The 18,831-nt window shown below is 44.2% G+C and overlaps 1 protein-coding gene across 1 annotated transcript; it reads right to left on the bottom strand.

Annotated features, from left to right (window-relative positions):
- Positions 1–17,822: 17,822 nt before the first annotated feature.
- Positions 17,823–18,549, bottom strand: VPREB1 (V-set pre-B cell surrogate light chain 1). Its single transcript, NM_001413628.1, has 2 exons — positions 18,476–18,549; positions 17,823–18,389 (listed from the first exon to the last, which is right to left on the bottom strand). Exons 1-2 carry the CDS (start codon positions 18,519–18,521, stop codon positions 17,998–18,000), a joined length of 438 nt encoding a protein of 145 aa, NP_001400557.1. The 5' UTR covers positions 18,522–18,549; the 3' UTR covers positions 17,823–17,997.
- Positions 18,550–18,831: the final 282 nt, after the last annotated feature.

Genomic DNA, 18,831 nt, shown 5'->3' with positions numbered 1-18,831 from the left:
GGTGCTTGCTTCCTTGCTTGGTTGTTTGGTTGGTTTGTTGCTTGCTTGTTGGTTGATTGGTTGGCTGTTTGCTTATTTGTGTGGTGACTTGGTTGGTTGGCTGAAACAGAATCAGAGTACACCTAAGGTACATAAAGTTGAGATGCCACAACTTCCTTGGTTTATGTGTACAGAAAGGTATGCAAAAACTCAGGGAGACTGGATTTATTATGTCAGACCTGCTCACTCACACTGGAGGGTCTACAGAACATACTTCTCACAACGATCATGAGAAAGAATATTGTGAGAGGAGCCCAGTATCCTGGAAGAGCTTTGAGCTTGTGCTCTCAGGAGGCAAAATGTTACAGCAGGAACTGCAGCCACTGGACTGGGATCTTTAAGTAAAATGAGGATAATTGAATCCTGGGGTGGCAGGGAACATGGGCTGTCCTTAATCACCAAAGATGAGGTGGGTGTGGTCCCCACAGTGGAAAGCAGTGTCAAAGCAGCAGTCAGAATGGTTTGACTCACAGACACCCACGGCGTTGTGTAATCCATGGTATCCACAGGGAGAGCTAATGGGCTGTACCAAAGTCTTAGTTGTTCTTTAAAAAATGAAGAATTCTAGGTCAACTGAATAAAAGACTAACTCAAATTAATGAAACACAGATCTAAAACCCTCAATCAATTCCCAGACTTGAGCCAGTTCACAGGCCCACAACCCCTTAAGTGAAGGGGAGGCTGGGTGATCTTGGGGAAGTACGCTGCTACATTGCCAAAAATTTACATTGTTAATCTTTTCCCCAGTCTTCCCCAAAGGGACCTACAGCCTTCTGCCAGGATGACTGTGACTTAAAGAAAAGAAAATTCTCAGATATTTGGGGAATTACCAGACACTGGCTCTGATTTGACACTATTATCACTATGTTGCCTAGGATGGATTCATGCTCCTGGGTTCAAGCAGTCCTCCTACCTCAGCCTCCCAAAGTGCTGGGATTACAGACATGAGCCACTGTGGCCAGCAGAGCTTTGAAACTAGAACATGGAGGTCCAGTGGTAAAGATTTGACAAGAGATTGGGCCAAGGCAATGTTGATGATTCTTTTTTCTTTTTTTTTTTTGCAACAGAGTCTTGCTCTGTTGTCTAGGCTGGAGTGCAATGGCGCGATCTCGGCTCACTGCAACCTCTGCCTCCGGGGTCCAAGCAATTATCCTGCCTCAGCGTCCTGAGTAGCTGGGATTACAGGTGCCCACCACACCAGGCTAATTTTTTATTTTTTTATTTTTTTTGAGACAGAGTCTCACTCTATATCACCCAGGCTGGAGTGCAGTGGTGCAATCTGGGCTCACTGCAAACCCCGCCTCTCAGGTTCACGCCATTCTCCTGCCTCAGCCTCACGAGTAGCTGGGACTGCAGGTGGCTGCCACCGTGCCTGGCTAATTTTTTGTATTTTTAGTAGAGACGGGGTTTCACCGTGTTAGCCAGGATGGTGTTGATCTCCTGACCTCATGATCCGCCCACCTCGGCCTCCCAAAGTGCTGGGATTACAGGGATGAGCCACCATGCCCAGCCACACCAAGCTAATTTTTGTATTTTTTTTTTTTTTAGTTGAGACAGGGTTTCACCATGTTGGCCAGGCTGGTCCCTGACCTCGTGATCCGCCCGCCTCAGCTTCCCAAAGTGCTGAGATGACAGGCATGAGCCACCGCGCCTGGCCAATGTTGATGATTCTAAACAGCAGCCGCTAATGTGAAAACCATCCAACTGGAAGCCCTGGCCTTGCCCAGAGGACACAGTCTGGGTGGTGGGCAGAGACTTCGGCTGCCTTCCAAGGCAAGTAGCTCCTTGCTGCCCGCTTGCTGGGGATTTTACTTACAGGGCAGAAGCTGGCGGGTGATTTGGGGGCAGGAATTGCTTCCTGGATGGTATAGGATGAACCACACTCCCCAGGAAGGCACTCATCCTGGTGGCCTAACAGAAGCAGCCCTCACCCCAAAAGGCAATGCTGCTCCACTAGTTTTATGGGGTGACTCCTTCCTGTAGGTTCCTTCCAGCTTTACCAGAAACACAGAACATCTTTCCTGACAGGGCATTGGTTTTGTTTTTGAACAGAGAGATCCTTCTTTTAAAAAGTTAGTTTTTTCTTTTTTCTTTTTTTTTGTAATGGAATCAACCTAGGTCCTAAGCCTAGCAGGTTATTATTATTATTTTTATGATTATTTTTTGAGATGGAGTCCCACTCTGTGGCCCAGGCTGGAGGGCAGTGGCACGATCTCGGCTCACTGCAGTGTCCGCCTCTTGGGTTCAAGAGATTTTCCTGCCTCAACCTACAGAGGAGCCAGGATTACAGGCGTGCACCACCGTGCCCGTCTAATTTTTGTACTTTTAGTAGAGATAGAGTTTTGCCATGTTGGCCAGGCTGATCTCAAACTCCTGACCTCAGGTGATCCACCCACCTCAGCCTCCCAAAGTGCTGAGAATACAGGTGTGAGCTGCCACACCCAGCCACAGGTTATTTTTGCTGATCTTCTCCCTCCTCCCACCCTCCACCCTCAAAGAAAATGCGGTACATCTGCACCATGGAATACTACGCAACCCTGAAAAGGAACAAAATCATGTTTTTGGTGTTTTTTTTTTTCAGCAACACGGATGTAGCTGGAGGCCATTATCTTTTTTAATTATTTTTATTATTTTTTATTTTTTCTATTCTACTTTAAGTTCTGGGGTATATGTGCAGAATGTGCAGGGTTGTTACGTAGATATACATGTGCCATAGCGGTTTGCTGCACCCATCAACCCATCATCTACATTAGATATTTCTCATAATGCTGTCCCTCCTCCAGTCCCCCCCTCCTGCAACAGGCCCCAGTGTGTGATGTTCCCCTCTCTGGGTCGATGTGTTCTCATTGTTCACTTCCCACTTATGAGTGAGAACATGCAGTGTTTGGTTTTCTGTTCCTGTGTCACTTTGCTGAACATGAGGGTTTCCAGCTTCATCCATGTCCCTGCAAAGGACATGAACTCATCCTTTTTCATGGCTGCATAGTATTCCACAGTGTCTATGTGCTACATTTTCTTTATCCAGTCTATCACTGATGAGCATTTGGGTTGGTTCCACATCTTTGCTATGGTGAACAGTGTGGAGGCCATTATCTTAAGTAAATTAACAGAATGCTGCGTGTTCTCACTTATAAGTGGGAGCTAAATGTTGTGTATACGTAGACACAGAGAAGGGAAGAGATACTGGGGTCTAGTTAGGGGGAGAGAGGAAGGTAGAAGGACAAGAGTTGAAAAAACCAACTGTGGGGTATTATGCTCACTACTTGGGTGATGGGATCACTCATACCCCAGACCTCAGCATCACACATCATACCCATGTAAGAAACCTGTACATGTACCTCCTGAATCTAAACTGCTCCACCATTTGCGCCAGCAATTCCAAGACTGGGCATCTACCCAAAGGAAAAGAAGTCATTCTACCAAAAAGACACATGCATGGTAAACTTCCTTTTTGTTGTTGTTTTTTTGTTTGTTTTTTGAGACGGAGTCTCGCTCTATTGCCCATGCTGGAGTGCAGTCGCAATCTCGGCTCACTGCAACCTCCGCCTCCTGGTTCAAGTGATTCTCCTGCCTCAGCCTCCTGAGCAGCTGGGATTACAGGCATGCGCCACCATCCCTGGCTAATTTTTGTATTTTTAGTAGAGATGGAGTTTCACCATGTTGACCAGGCTGGTCTCGAACTCCTGACCTCAGGTGATCTGCCCACCTCGGCCCTCCAGAGTGCTGGGATTACAGTGCCTGGCCCTGTAAGGTTCATCACAGCACGACTTACAATAGGAAAGTCATGGAATCAACCTAGTTGCCCATCAGTGGGGTACCGGATAAAGCAAAAGTGGTTCTTCTACAGCATCGAATACTACACAGCCATGAAAAAGAATAAAATCATGTCCTTTGCAGCCACATGGATGTAGCTGGAGGGCATTATGCTTAATGAATTAACACAAGAACAGAAAATCAAATACCACATGTTCTTGACTGGATAAAGCAATTGTGGCCCTTCTACGCCATGGAATACTGCACAGCCATGAAAAAGAATAAAATCACGTCTTTGCAGCCACATGGACACAGCTGAAGGGAATTATGCTTAGTGAATTAACGCCAGGAAAAGAAAATCGAATACCACATGTTCTCCACTGGATAAAGCAAATGTGGTCTTTCTGCATCATGGAATACTACACAGCCATGAAAAAGAATAATCATGTCCTTTGCAGACACATGGATGCAGCTGAAGGACATTATGCTTAGTGAATTAATGCCAGGAACAGAAAATGAAATACTACATGTTCTCAACTGGATAAAGCAAATGTGGCCCTTCTACACCACGGAATACTACACAGTGATGAAAAAAATAAAATCATGTCTTTGCAGCCACATGGATGCAGCCAGAGGGCATTATGCTTAGTGAATCAATACGAGGAACAGAAAATCAAATACCACATGTTCTCCACTAGATAAAGCAAATGTGGTCCTTCCACATCATGGAATACTACACAGCCATGAACAAGAATAAAATCATGCCCTTTGCATCAACATGGATGAAGCCGAAGGGCATTATGTTTAGAGAATTAATGCCAGCAACAGAAAATCAAATACCACATGTTCTCAATTAGATAAAGCAAAAGTGGTCCTTCCGCATCATGGAATACTACAGAGCCATGAACAAGAATAAAATCATGCCCTTTGCATCAACATGGATGAAGCCAAAGGGCACTATGCTTAGTGAATTAATGCCAGGAACAGAAAATCAAATACCACATGTTCTCACTTATAGGTGGGAGCTAAACATTGCCTGCACCTGGACATGATGGAGCGGCACCACAGACCCTCAGGACTAATAGAGTAGGAAGCAGGGGCGGGGGTACAAGGGTTGAAAAACTACCCTGAGATTCTTTGAATTTCAGGCAGAAGGCAGCAACTGGAGAGATCTTTGGGTCACGGATTTTTCTGTTGCATTTTCTTGCTTGTTTTCTCTCTCTCTCTCTCTCTTTTTTTTTTTTTTTTTTTTTTTTTTTTTTTTTGAGATGGAGTCTCGCTCTGTGACCCAGGCTGGAGTGCAGTGGTGCAGTCTCGGCTCCCTGCAACTTCTGCCTCCTGGATTCAAGCAATTCTTCTACCTCAGCCTCCCAAGTAGCTGGGACTACAGGCACTTGCCACCACGCCTGGCTAATTTTTGTATTTTTAGCAGAGACGGGGTTTCACCATGTTGGCCAGGGTGGTCTCGAACTCCTGACCTCAGGTGATCTGTCTGCCTTGGCCTCCCAAAGTGCTAGGATTACAGGCATGAGCCACTGCGCCTGGCCCTCTTCTTATATATTTCTAGAACTCCTCTAGAATTTGGGGTTTGTTTTTCTTAATTACGAGGAATCAAGTTGAATCATTAGTGCATATATAAATATACATTTTATTTTTAGTACACATTATATACCTCAGGAATGTACAATGCTCAGTGCCTGGGTGACGGGATTATTCATACCCCAAACCTCAGCATCGTACAATATCCCCAGGTCACAAAGCTGCCCGTGGATCCCCTGAATCTATAATAATAATAATAAATAAAAAGTGACTTTGTCATTCGCAGGGAAATGCGAATGACATTCACTCTGCCTCTCAGGCCCTTGGATTCCCAAAGTTTGTTTTCATCACGCCCAGGGGACACTCAGAATCTCGTTTTCAGAACACGGGTTGTTTTTCTTAGAAACGCTTTGCAAAACAAAATAGGAAGCAAAATCTTTCTCACTCCTTCCACTCCGTAATAGACAAAATAAAATGAGGGGGCAGGAATCCAGAGACTTTGACCGCAGTTGGCAGATTTATTGTGGTACAGACATGAAGGCAAGCAGTGTTCTCTCTGATTCTACGAACCGTACAGCCCGGGCCGGCTGCCTTCTGCTTTCTGGATGGTGCAGGCGTGAGCTCCAAGCCCAAATTTCACCGGAGCTCCAGGAATCGAGCCTGGCCCAGGCACTCACTGCACGGGGGCCAAGCGTGAAACCAGTGATCACTCCAGCAAGGTAACAGGACAGCTTGGTGATCCTTCTTGCCGGCTACAAAAGGTTATAGCCAGAATTCCACCGAATGTGGTCTTCCTGTGTCTCTCCCCAGACAGCGAAGCTGGACAAACCTGGGGGTGGGGGGTGGGGGGTGCTGACCTCAGTGGGGTGTCCTAGAGAGGGAGGAACCAGGGTTTACAGGGTGCAGATCCTACTGAAGCAAATGGACGTGGCATCTGCGGGCAGAGCTGGCTGTGGCGTCCCCCCTCTGCCTGCGGTGTCACCAAATGTACCCAGAGACCGCTTGTAAACCTGGAGGGTGTGCTAACGTCAGTGGGGTGTCCTGGAGAGGCAGGAACCTGGGTATCCAAGGTGCAGATCCTACTGAAGCAAATGGACGTGACATCCGTGGGCAGAGCTGGCTGTGGCGTCCCCCCTTCTGCCTGGGGTGTCACCACATTTCACCGAGAGACCCCTTCTAAACCTGGGGAGTGTGCTAACCTTAATGGGGTGTCCTGGAGAGGCAGGAACCAGGGTTTACAGGATGCAGATCCTACTGAAGCAAATGGACGTGGCATCCATGGGCAGAGCTGGCTGTGGCTGGCCTTCCAGCCTGGATGTCCCCCCCACTGCCTGGGGTGTCACCAAATGCACCCAGAGACCCCTTCTAAACCTTGGGGGATGTGCTGACCTCAGTGGGGTTTCCTGGAGAGGCAGGAACCTGGTTTTCCAGGGTGCATATCCTACTGAAGCAAATGGACGTGGCATCCTTGGGCAGAGCTGGCTGTGGCTGGCCTTCCAGCCTGGACGTCTCCCCCACTGCCTGGGGTGTCACCAGATGCACCCAGAGACCTCTCATCCGAAAGCCCATTCATGGGAAGCCTCCAGGTCTCCTCGGCAGGCAGCATCACGTCTGATTTAACTGCGTTATCAGGTAATGCAGGCCTGTTCTACCTATGTGCGTGAGCGCGTGGGTGCCTTGTGGGAGTGTGTGTGTTGATGTGGGTGTGGGTGTGTGCTTGTGTGGCTGTGAGTGTGTGCCTGTTTATGTGATGATGAGTGTGTCTGTGAGTCTGTAAGATAACGTGTGTTTCCATGCGTGTTTCTGTGTAAGCGTGCATTCCTGTGTTTTATGGAAGTGTGTTTTTGTGATGGTGTTTGTGTGTGCCCCTGCGTTTATCGTATTTGTGTGTTTGTGAATATGAGTGTATGTGTGTGAATCTGTATGGCAATGTATAAATTCTTTTTTTTTGTTTTTTTGAGATGGAGTCTCGCTCTGTCACCCATACTGGAGTGCAAAGGCACAATCTCAGCTCACAGCAACCTCCGCCTCCCAGGTTCAAAAGATTCTTCTGCCTCAGCCTCCTGAGTAACTGGGATTACAGGCACCCACCACCACATCTGGCTAATTTTTCTTTTTTGATACGGAGTCTCGCTCTGTCGCCCAGGCTGGAGTGCAGTGGCGTGATCTTGGCTCACTGCAACCTCTGCCTCCCGGGTTCAAATGATTCTCCTGCCTCAGCCTCCTGAGTAGCTGGGATTACAGGTATACGCCACCACATCTGGCTAATTTTTGTATTTTTGAGTAGAGACGGGGTTTCACCATGTTGGCCAGGCTGGTCTGGAACTCCCGACCTCAAGTTATCTGCCCGCCTCGGCCTCCCAAAGTTCTGGGAGTACAGGCGTGAGCCACCTTGCCCGGCCCCAGTGTGTGAATTTTTATGTTTGTGTGTCCACATGATTATGTGAGTCTTTTTGTGACTGTGTTTGCATGAGTGTGTGACTGTATTTGTGTGTTTGTGTGTGCTTGTGTGATTCTGAGTGTGTGTATGAGTGTGTGTGACATATGTGAGTGTCTATGTAGGTAAGTAGCCATCCACGTGTTTATATGAGAGTGTTTTCATGATTCTGTTTATGAGTGTCTTTGTATGTATACGTGTTTGTGTGCTTTGTGAGCATGTCAATGTGCGTGTGCACCCACGTGTGCAAAAAAACCACACATTTTTGTAATTGTGTTTGTGTGTGTGTCCCTGCGTTTGTGTGAGTGTGCATGTCTTTGTGTGTCCATATGTTTCTATGAGTGTGTTTTGTGATTCTGTCTTTGTGTTGATGTGTGTTTGTGTAAGTGTGTGGTTGCATTTGTGTCAGTGATTCTGGAGCAGGTGAGCTGATCACAAGCCTGAGCTGAGAATCCATGGAGCTCATTTACAACAGAAGCCGGGACCCTGTGCAAATCCTTCTGAAATATCCCCGGTTTACAGAGCTCCTAGGGGTGGGGAAGAAAAATTCCCTGACATTTCGGCCTCAGGGAAAGAGAGAGACACCCCACTGGCCTCTGCTGTTTCTCAGAAAACAGGTGGGGCATCGCTCTTTCTCAAATGACGGTGATTTTGAGAACGGTTCACCTTTTGAAGAGACGTTTCTGCCCTGGCGATCCATACATATTGAACCCAAATGAGTATTTTTTAATTAAAATTTTTTGTATAAATATACATTGTGTATACTTTATATTACTATATTGATATAATTAAATATATTTTATTAATATAAACATATGATTTTTATAGTTCATATAAATAATAAAGTTATATATAGTGTATATGTAAAATATACTTCTATTTGTAATACGTAATTTTATAGATTAAATTTTATATACTAAGCAAAGTTATATGTGATATATACATGCCATATAACATCATTTATATAATATATAATTTTATGTAAATAAGTATATAATAAAATTGATCTTATTATATTTGTTAATACATAATTATGTGTATATACTATGTAAAAATAAAATTATATATTGTATGTGCGTAATTATATTTCTATAAATACACGCTTATATGTGTATTTATACATGAATGCCTGTGTTTGTGTGAGTACATCAGTGAGTGCGTGAATGTGTGTGTGCCTGTGTTTGTGTGAGTGTAAGAGTGTTGTACATTTATACACACACATTTTGTTTTCTGGTTAATAACAAGATCTATCTTTGATTTAGGATATGAAGAATTCTTATAAGCAACCCCCCCACACAAAATTTGTATTTATTTTAAAATATTCTTAAAATATGGGTTCTTTTATTTTTGCACAAACAGACAAGAGTGTTTTTTCTTTCCAAAACTTTTATTTCAAATTCTGACCCTGAGGAGCAGAAAAAGAAGAAAACATTGTGTAACCTTATATACATTAGACACATAAGTAGTTACTAAATGCAATACAGATTTTGACAACATGCATCTAGGAAAAATGAGGAATTCAAACTCGTAGCTGCCTCAATATTGAACTTTCTAATGTTTAATTTTTTTAATTAAAAAATATTCGTTTGGGTTCAATATGTATGGATCTCCAGGGCAGAAATGTCTCTCCAAAAAGTGAATCACTCTGAAAATCACCGTCATTTGGGAAAGAGTGATGCCCCAGCTGTCTTCTGAAAAATAGCAGAGGCTTCCGGCCAGTGGGGTGTCTCTCTCTTTCCCTGAGGCCGAAATGTCAGGGAATTTTTCTTCCCCACCCCTAGGAGCCCAGTAAACGGGGGATATTTCAGAAGGATTTGCACAGGGTCCCGGCTTCTGCTATTTATGAGCTCCATAGATTCTTGGCTCAGGCTTGTGATCAGCTCACTTGCTCCAGAATCACTTCCCGTCTTAGCTTCTGGGCTAAGACACCTCAAAACCAGCAAAGGAAAGTCCTCACTGGTCAACGCGTCCATCCCAACTCCCCCGTCTCCCCTTAGGGTGGGTTTGGGGTTCGGGACTGCTTTACTGTTCCTTTCAAAGCAGACTGGGAGGTAAGATTTTATTCTGCTTCCAGAGGTTCAGGATTTCTGCAGACGGTCAGCAACTCTTTGCATCCTACTGGTAAAAGTTTTATATACTATGTATTTATATAAATATGCATTGTGTATATTTTATATGAATAGATTGATATAAATATATTTTATTAACTTAACCATATGACTTTTATATTTTTATATAAATAAAGTTATATGTAGTGTATATGTAAAATACACTTTTATTTGTAATAGATAATTTTATAGATTAAATTTAATATATTAAGCAAAAATATATATAACATATATAACATATAACATCATTTATATAATATATAACTTAATGTAAATAAGTATATAAAATTGATATTATTATATTTGTTAATACATAATTATGTATATATACTATGTGAAAATAAAATTACATATTGTATATGCATAATTATATTTCTATAAATACAATTATATACTATATAATTATGTATAAAATAATTGTATAATAAAATTATATAATAAATTTTGAAACGTTATAAATTATTATACATAGTATTTTATTGTATTAAATTTAGAAATGTGTTATATGTAATAAAATTTTATTATAACAAATGTAGATTATATAAAATTTTACTTATAATAAATTACCTTATGTATAATTATAATATGAGAAAATAATTATATATCATTGTATTATAATAAATTTAGAAATGTTATACATTATTATATATAAAATTTCATTATATTAAATTTAGAAATATATGTAGTAAAATGGTATTATATTAAAATTTTTATGTAACACTTTATTATACATGTATAATTTTATATAATGTTTTATAATATATAGAATATAAGTACACAGAATATAAGTACAAAAATATTTATATACAGCTACACGTAATATAAATACATCAGTGTAATATGTTTTGTGTGTGTGAGATGGAGTCTCACTCTGTTGCCCAGGCTGGAGTGCAGCGACACGATCTCGGCTCACTGCAACCTCTGCCTCCTGGGTTCAAGCGATTCTCCTGCCTCAGCCTCCTGAGTAGCTGGGATTACAAGCATGCACCACCACACCCAATCAATTTTTGTATTTTTAGTAGAGATGGGGTTTCACTGTGTTAGCCAGGATGGTCTCAAACTCCTGACCTCAGGTGACCCACCCGCCTCGGCCTCCCAAAGTGCTGGGATTACAGGCATGAGCCACAGTGTAAGATACTAGCTATTAAAAAATAAATATATATATATCTATTGCAACAGCTGATTTGTCTGGAAGAGTTTGGTCAGAAGACAGTGTATTAAGAAGACTGTGAGTCCCCAGAGGAATACAAGAACATACATCATGTTGATATATTATATATAACATAAATAGCTAACTACATCTGTATATATAGTATAAACAAAAGTACGAAAATATTTGTATATAACTATATGTAATATAAATATATCAGTGTAAGATATTAGCTATTAAAAATATATATATAGCAACCGGTGATTTGTCTGGAATATTCTGGTCAGAAGACAGTGTATTAAGAAGACAGTGAGTCCCCAGAAGAATATAAGAATATACATCATGTTAATATATTATACATAACATAAATACCTAACGACATCTGTATATATAGTATAAACATAAAGTACAAAAATATTAGTATAAAACTATATGTAATATAAATATATCAGTGTAAGATATTAGCTATTAAAATATATATATGTGTGTATGTATGTGTATATGTGTATATAAATGTTATATATATATATAGTAACAGCTGATTTGTGTGGAAGACTTTGGTCAGAAGACAGTGTATTAAGAAGACAGTGGGTCCTCACAGGAAAATAAGAATATACATCATGTTTATATTACATATAACATAAACAACTAATTACATCTGTATATATAGCATAAACATAAAGTATAAAAATATTTGTATATAATCATATGTAATATAAATATACCAGTGTAAGATATTAGCTATTAAAATATACATGAGTGTATGTATGTGTATATACAATATATATACATATATAACATATATAATATATAAGATATAGCATAATAATATAATATATTATATATAATATGTAATATATAATGTATATTATATAATTAATATATAATATATTCTATGCAATAAAATATATAGCACATATATATAGCACATATATATATAGCATATATATATATATATATATATATAGCAACAGCTGATTTGTCTGGAAGAATTTGGTCAGAAGACAGTGTATTAAGAAGACAGTGAGTCCCCAGAGAAATATAAGAATCTACATCATGTTTATATTATATATAACATAAATAGCTAACTACATCTGTAATATAGCATAAACATAAAGTACAAAAATATTTATATATAATATAAATATATCAGTGTAAGATATTAGCTATTAAAAAAATATATATATATATAGCAACCAGTGATTTGTCTGGAAGACTCTGGTCAGAAGACAGTGTATTAGGAAGACAGGCAGTCCCCGCAGGAAGCATGGTGCAGGTGGGATCTGGAGGTGACTCTGGGCTGCCAGAAGACGCCCCACTGCTTTGCGGCAGACACAGGTGGAGAGGTCCTCTCTGTAGCTTCAGCGTGGACACTGTGTGTGTCTTGTTGTGGGGACACTTCTTTCTGCTTCCCTCTCCACTGTGACCCCGTCACACTCACTGACCTGCCCTCCTCCTTCCTCTCGCTCTCCGGGGCCCCTGTGGAAAGAGGGTCTTCCCTCCGTGCAGCAGGAACCCCCCGGACCCTCCCCATACTCCTGGGTTCTGAACCTCAGGGACATGCGATCCTACTTGACCAGGCACAGGCTCTGTTCACCCTCAGGAACCCCTGTCCTCCCAGGCCACCGTGGACTGGAGAACTGGCCTCCTGAAAATCCAGAGAGAACTTAGCACTCACAACTTCTTTCTTTTTTTCTTTTTTCTTTGAGATGGGATCTTGCTCTGTCCCCCAGGCTGGAGTACAATGGCATGATCTCAGCTCACTGCAACCTCCTTCTCCCAGGTTCAAGCAGTTCGTCCTGCCTCTGTCTCCCAAGTATCTGGGATCACAGGCATTGACCCCCACGGCCAACTAATTTCTGTATTTTTAGTAGAGATGGGGATTCACCATGTTGGCCAGGCTGGTCTCGAACTCTTGACCTCAAGTGATCCACCCGCCTTGGCCTCCCAAAGTACTGGGATGACATATATTAGCATGATGTATATTCTTCTATTCCTCCAGGGACTCACTGTCTTCTTGGGCAGTGAACCACCGTGCCAGGACTTCTCTGTCCACATCTACACACATCTAAACCTCTGTAGATTCTGAATTGTTTTTCCTTTTGCACAGAATGAGAGGAACTGAAGTCGGGAGGCCCAGCCCCAACACGGTACCTGTGGCTCTGTGCTCAGGCGGTTTATGGCTGAGAAGGACTTGGGGGGTTGAGGGCTTCCTATCAGCCCAGGAGACATTATCTGGGTCTGGGAAGCCTGCTCTGCACTTGTGGGTCTCGAATTGTCTGTTGCATTTACCTGCCTCATTATTTTTTCTTCCGGTCTCTCTTCTTACATATTTCTCTCGAATTTGGAGCTTGTTTTTCTTAACTACAATCAACTTGAATCATTACTGCATATATAAATATAAATTTTATATTGAATAGACATTATATACTCAATCTATTACACATTCCAACACGGGCCATATCTAAGATGTATATTTATATTTAATGTTTAAAATATGTTTACATTTCATATGGAAAAATATATTTATATTTAACATATATAAACCCTGGTCTTGGGTTCAACAAAGAGCCAGAAGGCAGCAGAGCAGGCCAGCAGGGCTGGAGGCTGGTCTCAGAGATATGGAGGAGGAAGGGAGTGAGAGACACTCAAAAGGAAGAACCCACAGGGTGACTGTGGCCCTGGTCAGAAGGCAAGGGAGGGATAGGGATGAGGCCGAAAGTTGTAGTTTGGTTGATCAAGTGGATTTTCTCATCACTGTCATGCAGTAAGGGTGTGGGGGACAGAGAGAATGGGAAAGGAGAGGAAATGTGGCCAGTCACTAATATGATAGAGAAGGTCTGGGCTGGTTCTCCCTTCTTAGGGAATCACAACTCTCTAAGGTGGTGACCCCAGCCACCTAATGGGATCCCAGAATGTCAGGGTCCTTGGAACCCGAAAATTCATTCAGTTACACATTCATTCATTTGTTCATTCAACTGTCTAATTGCCAAGTGTTTATCAGGCACATCAATGGGTTGAGTAGATCCTGCCCACTGAGAATCTGCAGATTAGTAGGGGAGGGAGCTTTGCTAAATAAATTTATAACTGTGCAGTAGAAGCTAAATATAGTTAGGAAAACATGCTGTTTGCACAGTGGAGGAAGTTAATAACTGCATGAAGAGCTCGGGGAAGTCTTGCCCAAGGAGTGAGATTTGAGACAGTTGTGGAGCCCCGAGTCAGTGCAGCCAGGTGGAGGCCACAACAAAGGGACAGGAAGTCCTGGCAGTAAACAGCTTGGGCAAAGGTTTAGAAGCAACCAAGAGACTCGGGTGTTTGGCCAGTTGCAGTTGGCTTAACATGGCAGAAACAGGGAGAGAGGGTGCACAAGAAATGGGACTTGGGACCAAGCCTGAGCCAGCCTTCAAAGGCTGTGTCATGGGAAGGAGGCTGAATTGCATCCCCTCAACCCAAGTGGTCCCTTCACAAGCCATATGTAGCTCTTGACCACTTGGCTGACCAAATTATCCACTTGACCAAATTGTCCAAGACATGAGTATAAAATACATACCAGATTTTGAAGTGTGAATACAAAAGAAAAACAAGTTTAAACTATCTAGTAACTAATTTTTATATTGATTATAGGTTGAATTGGTAATATTGGGGATTTATTGTGTTAAATAGAATATATCATTAAAAAATCATTTCACCTATTTGTTTTTACTGTTTAAAAATAATGTAGCCACTAGAAAATTGGTAATTACAGATGTGGCTTGCATATGTTCCTTAGAGTGTGGGAGACAATAAAGGGTTAGAGAGGAGGGATGCATGCAAGGCTGGATCTAGGAGCAACAAAGATGCGGAGTGGTTGGTATAGACTGCATGCAGCAGGAGGATGGATGGGAAGGAGACCAGATAATGGTCAAGGTGAGAAATGACTCAGACTAAAGGAAAGGATTTGACAAGAGGGAAGGCCAGGCAGGTGACTGATGGGGAAATCATGATACTATTATTTTGTTGAGCACTCATGCTGGATAAAACCTTTTTGTTTGTTTGTTTGTTTGTTTGTTTTTGAGAGACAGTCTTGCTCTGTCACCCAGGCTGGAGTGCTGTGGTGCAATTTCGGTTCACTACAACCTCCGCCTCCCAGGTTCAAGCAATTCTTCTGCCTTAGCCTCCCAAGTAGCTGGGATCAGAGGCACCCACCACCATGCCAAGCTAATTTTTGTATTTTTGGTAGAGATGGGGTTTCACCATGTTGCCCAGGATGGCCTCAAACTCCTGACCTTAGGTGATCTGCCCGCCTCGGCCTCCCAAAGTGCTGGGATTACAGGCATGAGCCACCACGCCTGGCCAGATAAAAACTTTTTATATAAGTTAATCAGTTCTATGATTATCCCCTTTACATGCAACATTGGAAATGTTGGCTTAGATTTTAAGTGACTCCTCCAGAGCTAAGACTCACACTCAGTCTGGCCTCAAGCCTGAGTTCCAGGTCTCATTTTCCATTGAGCTGGTGTGGTGGGGGCATGAGGATGATACAGGAGTCCAACTCAGCTCCTGGCTTTCTAGATCTCTTCTCATAGCATGGAATCCCAGAATCATGAAGGATGGAAGCAAGAGAGGGACGGGTTACAAGCAGAAGACAGAGTTCCTCTGGAACCATCTAGCTGGTCTTTAAAACTGTGGGCCATGGCCAGGTGCAGTGACTCACACGTGTAGTTCAGCCACTCAGCAGGCTGAGACGGGAGGATCGCTGGAGCCCAAGAGTTCAAGGCTGTAGAGCATCATGAATTGAACCTGTGAATAGCCACAGCAGTCCAGCCTTGGTAGCATAGCAAGATCCTATCTCTAAAATAAAATAATAAACAAGTAAATAATAATGTTTTAAAATGTGGGCCTGGCCCAGGGGTAAAAGCCTGATGCAGGAAGAACCCAGTGCATAGAGCGTGGCATAAACTGAGATCACTGTCTCTTTTTTTTTTTTTTTTTTTTTTTTTTGTGAGATGGAGTCTCGCTCTGTCACCCAGGCTGGAGTGCAGTGGCATGATCTCGGCTCACTGCAACCTCTGCCTCCTGGGTTCAAGCGATTCTCCTGCCTCAGCCTCCCAAGTAGCTGGGATTACGGGCATGTGCCATCACACCCAGCTAATTTTTGTATTTTTAGTAGAGATGAGATTTCGCCATGTTGGGTAGGCTGGTCTCGAACTCCTGACCTCAGGTGATCCACCCGCCTCGGCCTCCCAAAGTGCTGGAGACCACTGTTTAACAAGAGAGGGACTCATGACCACACATGGAACGCTGATACTGACATGTGTCCACCTCTCTGGGGAGATGCCTCAGGATCTTTTTAGCTGGAGTGAATGCACGTTCCCAGGCAAGTTGGGGTTACAAGGGAGATGGTTTGCCCGGCACCTCTCTGAGTGAGGCATGTCTACAGGTTGTGTGGACACCCAATGTAGAGAGTTCCTCTCCGCAAGGCACACTCAGACCCACCACCCACGGGCTCAGGGGGCCTTGCTGTGGGCCGGGGCTGCAGGGAGCTCCCCATTGCTACTTCACCCAGACAGTCCAACACAGTCTCAGTGAGACCACGTCCTTCATGCCTCTAGGTATCTCCACGGGTCCAGAGGCTTCTGCCTGGGGTCACAGGCAAGATAAGTTGAGGGAGGACTCTGATTATCCCACCAAGCATGGCTTGCTTAAAACCTGGAGACAGGAGCTGGAGTGCTCCCGAGCAGGGCTCAGCAAACTACAGCCTGAGCGCCATACCCAGCCCAGTGTAGCCCCATCTGTTTCTGTAAATACAGCTTTATAAGAACACAGCCATGCCTCTTTGTTGACATGTTTGTCTGTGGCTGCTTTCTTGCTACTAGGACAGAACTGAACAGTTGTGACAGAGATCGCATAGCCCACAAAGCCAAAAATATTTACCACCTGGCTCTTTATAGAAAATGGGCTGGGTGCAGTGGCTCACGCCTCTAATCCCAGCATTTTGGGAGGCCCAAGCAGGGGGATCACTTGAGCTCAGGAGTTTGAGATCAGCTTGAGCAACATAGTGAGACATTCATCTCTCCAAAAATAAAACTAAATAAATAGCTAAGCATGGTGATGCACACCTGTAGTCTAAGCTGCTCAGGAGGCTGAGACAGGACAATCACTTGAGCCTGGGAGTTTGAAGCTGCGGTGAGCTATGATTGCACCACTGCACTCCAGCCTGGACCACAGAGCAAGACTTTATCTCTAAAAAAAGGAAAAAAAGACCATGTTTGCCGACACCTGCCACTCTCTTGTACAAATAAGTAAATGCATTTACTTGCTCATCTAGACCAGTGGTTCACAATCAGTGTGAGTTTACCACCTGGGGACATTTGGCAATGTCTGGAGACATTTTTGTTTGTCACAACTGGGAAGGGGCATCTGGTGGGTAGAGGCCACAGATAACCACTCACCATTCAACAATCCGCAGGACAGCCCCACAACCAAGAACTGTCCAGCCCAAAACGTCGATAGGACCAAGGTGGAGAACCCGCTCTAGGCCTATCACCTGGCTCCTGTTCTCCCCGGAGGCCCAGACCAGGTGCTTTCTAAGCTTGTTTGCCCTGTAACCGCTGGGCAGAATCAGATGACACCAGAGGGTCCTGTCCTGGGCAGGGATGCCCCTCCAGGGTGCTTCGGTCAACCCCTTGCCTCCCATGGCCCACAAAAGTAAGGACTCAGGTGAGTGCTCACCACAGTGATCTGCCAGTCTCCCGGGGCCCCGGGCCTTTGCCCAAGGCTGGTACTACGATGTCGCACAACAGTCAGACCAAACTCAGCAAAAAGTGACAAGCAGCTTTAATTCCCTAATGCAGTCTCCAATGGGGATTTACAGCAACACTGCAGGACCAGGAGATGCTGAGTGGCTCAGCCTCCTCGGCGCTTCGGGCGGCGGCTCCACCCTCTTCCACGACAGCCTCTCCAAGGGGATGCGTGCCTCTGCTGTCTTCAGTTCAAGGGACACGTGTCCCGGCTGCAATGGGTTCCATTTCTTCCTCCCACTCCCTCTCCCTCTCCTTCTTCTCCGAGCTGCGGGCCCCCATAGCACAGTAATACATAGCCTCGTCCTCAGGCTGCAGCTCAGAGATGCTCAAATACCCCCTGTTCCTGGCCACATCTTTGGATCCAGAGAAGCGAGGGGGGACCTGGGGGCCCTGGCTCTTGTCTGACTGTGAGAAATATCTCAGCAGGAACCTGGGAGGGTGGCCCGGCCTCTGCTGGTACCAGTAGACGCTGTACACACCGATGTCATGATCGTTCCTCAGGGTGCAGGTGAGGCGGATTGTGGTTCCAAGGGCTGAGGACATGGCCGGCGGCTGATGCAGCACCGGCTGAGGACCACAACCTGGTGACACAGATGCATGTGGGCCGTGGGAGCAGGGCAGGATGAAGGAAGGGGCAGGAGTCTTTGGGATCTGGGGGTTCCCTCACCTGTGCAGTAGACAAACAGCATGAGCAGGACAGGAGCCCAGGACATGGTGCAGACGCGCAGAGCTCTGACTCCTGTGGCCACGGTGCCTGGGGTCCCCAAGGGCTGGCCCAGCATCCTCCTCCCTGCTCTGAGAGGTGGGGCCGTGGCACACCCCGTTCCTGGCCACTACCATCCCAGACTTTATTGGGTCTGCAATGTCGGTTACCGGAACAGCGTGGGGGCAGCATTTGTGGCTCTGATCTTGCCATATGGAAGCATTCAGGGAGGAAGCACCTGCTGGAGACTCTGGGACCAGTGCCCTGGAGGCCTTTGGGTTAAGGTACCTCAGGGGTCGTGACCTCAACTTCCCCCTGAG

Source organism: Pan troglodytes, chromosome 23 (genome assembly GCF_028858775.2).
Source record: "Pan troglodytes isolate AG18354 chromosome 23, NHGRI_mPanTro3-v2.0_pri, whole genome shotgun sequence".
NCBI classification, from domain to species: Eukaryota; Metazoa; Chordata; class Mammalia; order Primates; family Hominidae; genus Pan; species Pan troglodytes.
The sequence above is the reverse complement of the archived record's forward strand: the minus strand, read 5'-3'. Positions and strand labels throughout refer to the sequence as shown.

What these genes read in the sequence shown, in the direction of transcription:
- VPREB1 (NM_001413628.1), bottom strand. Translation starts at nt 18,521, where the DNA reads ATGTCCTGGGCTCCTGTCCTGCTCATGCTGTTTGTCTACTGCACAG. An exon ending in GCTGTTTGTCTACTGCACAG is followed by an intron (nt 18,390 to 18,475) that starts GTGAGGGAACCC and finishes CTGTGTCACCAG; the next exon opens with GTTGTGGTCCTCAGCCGGTG.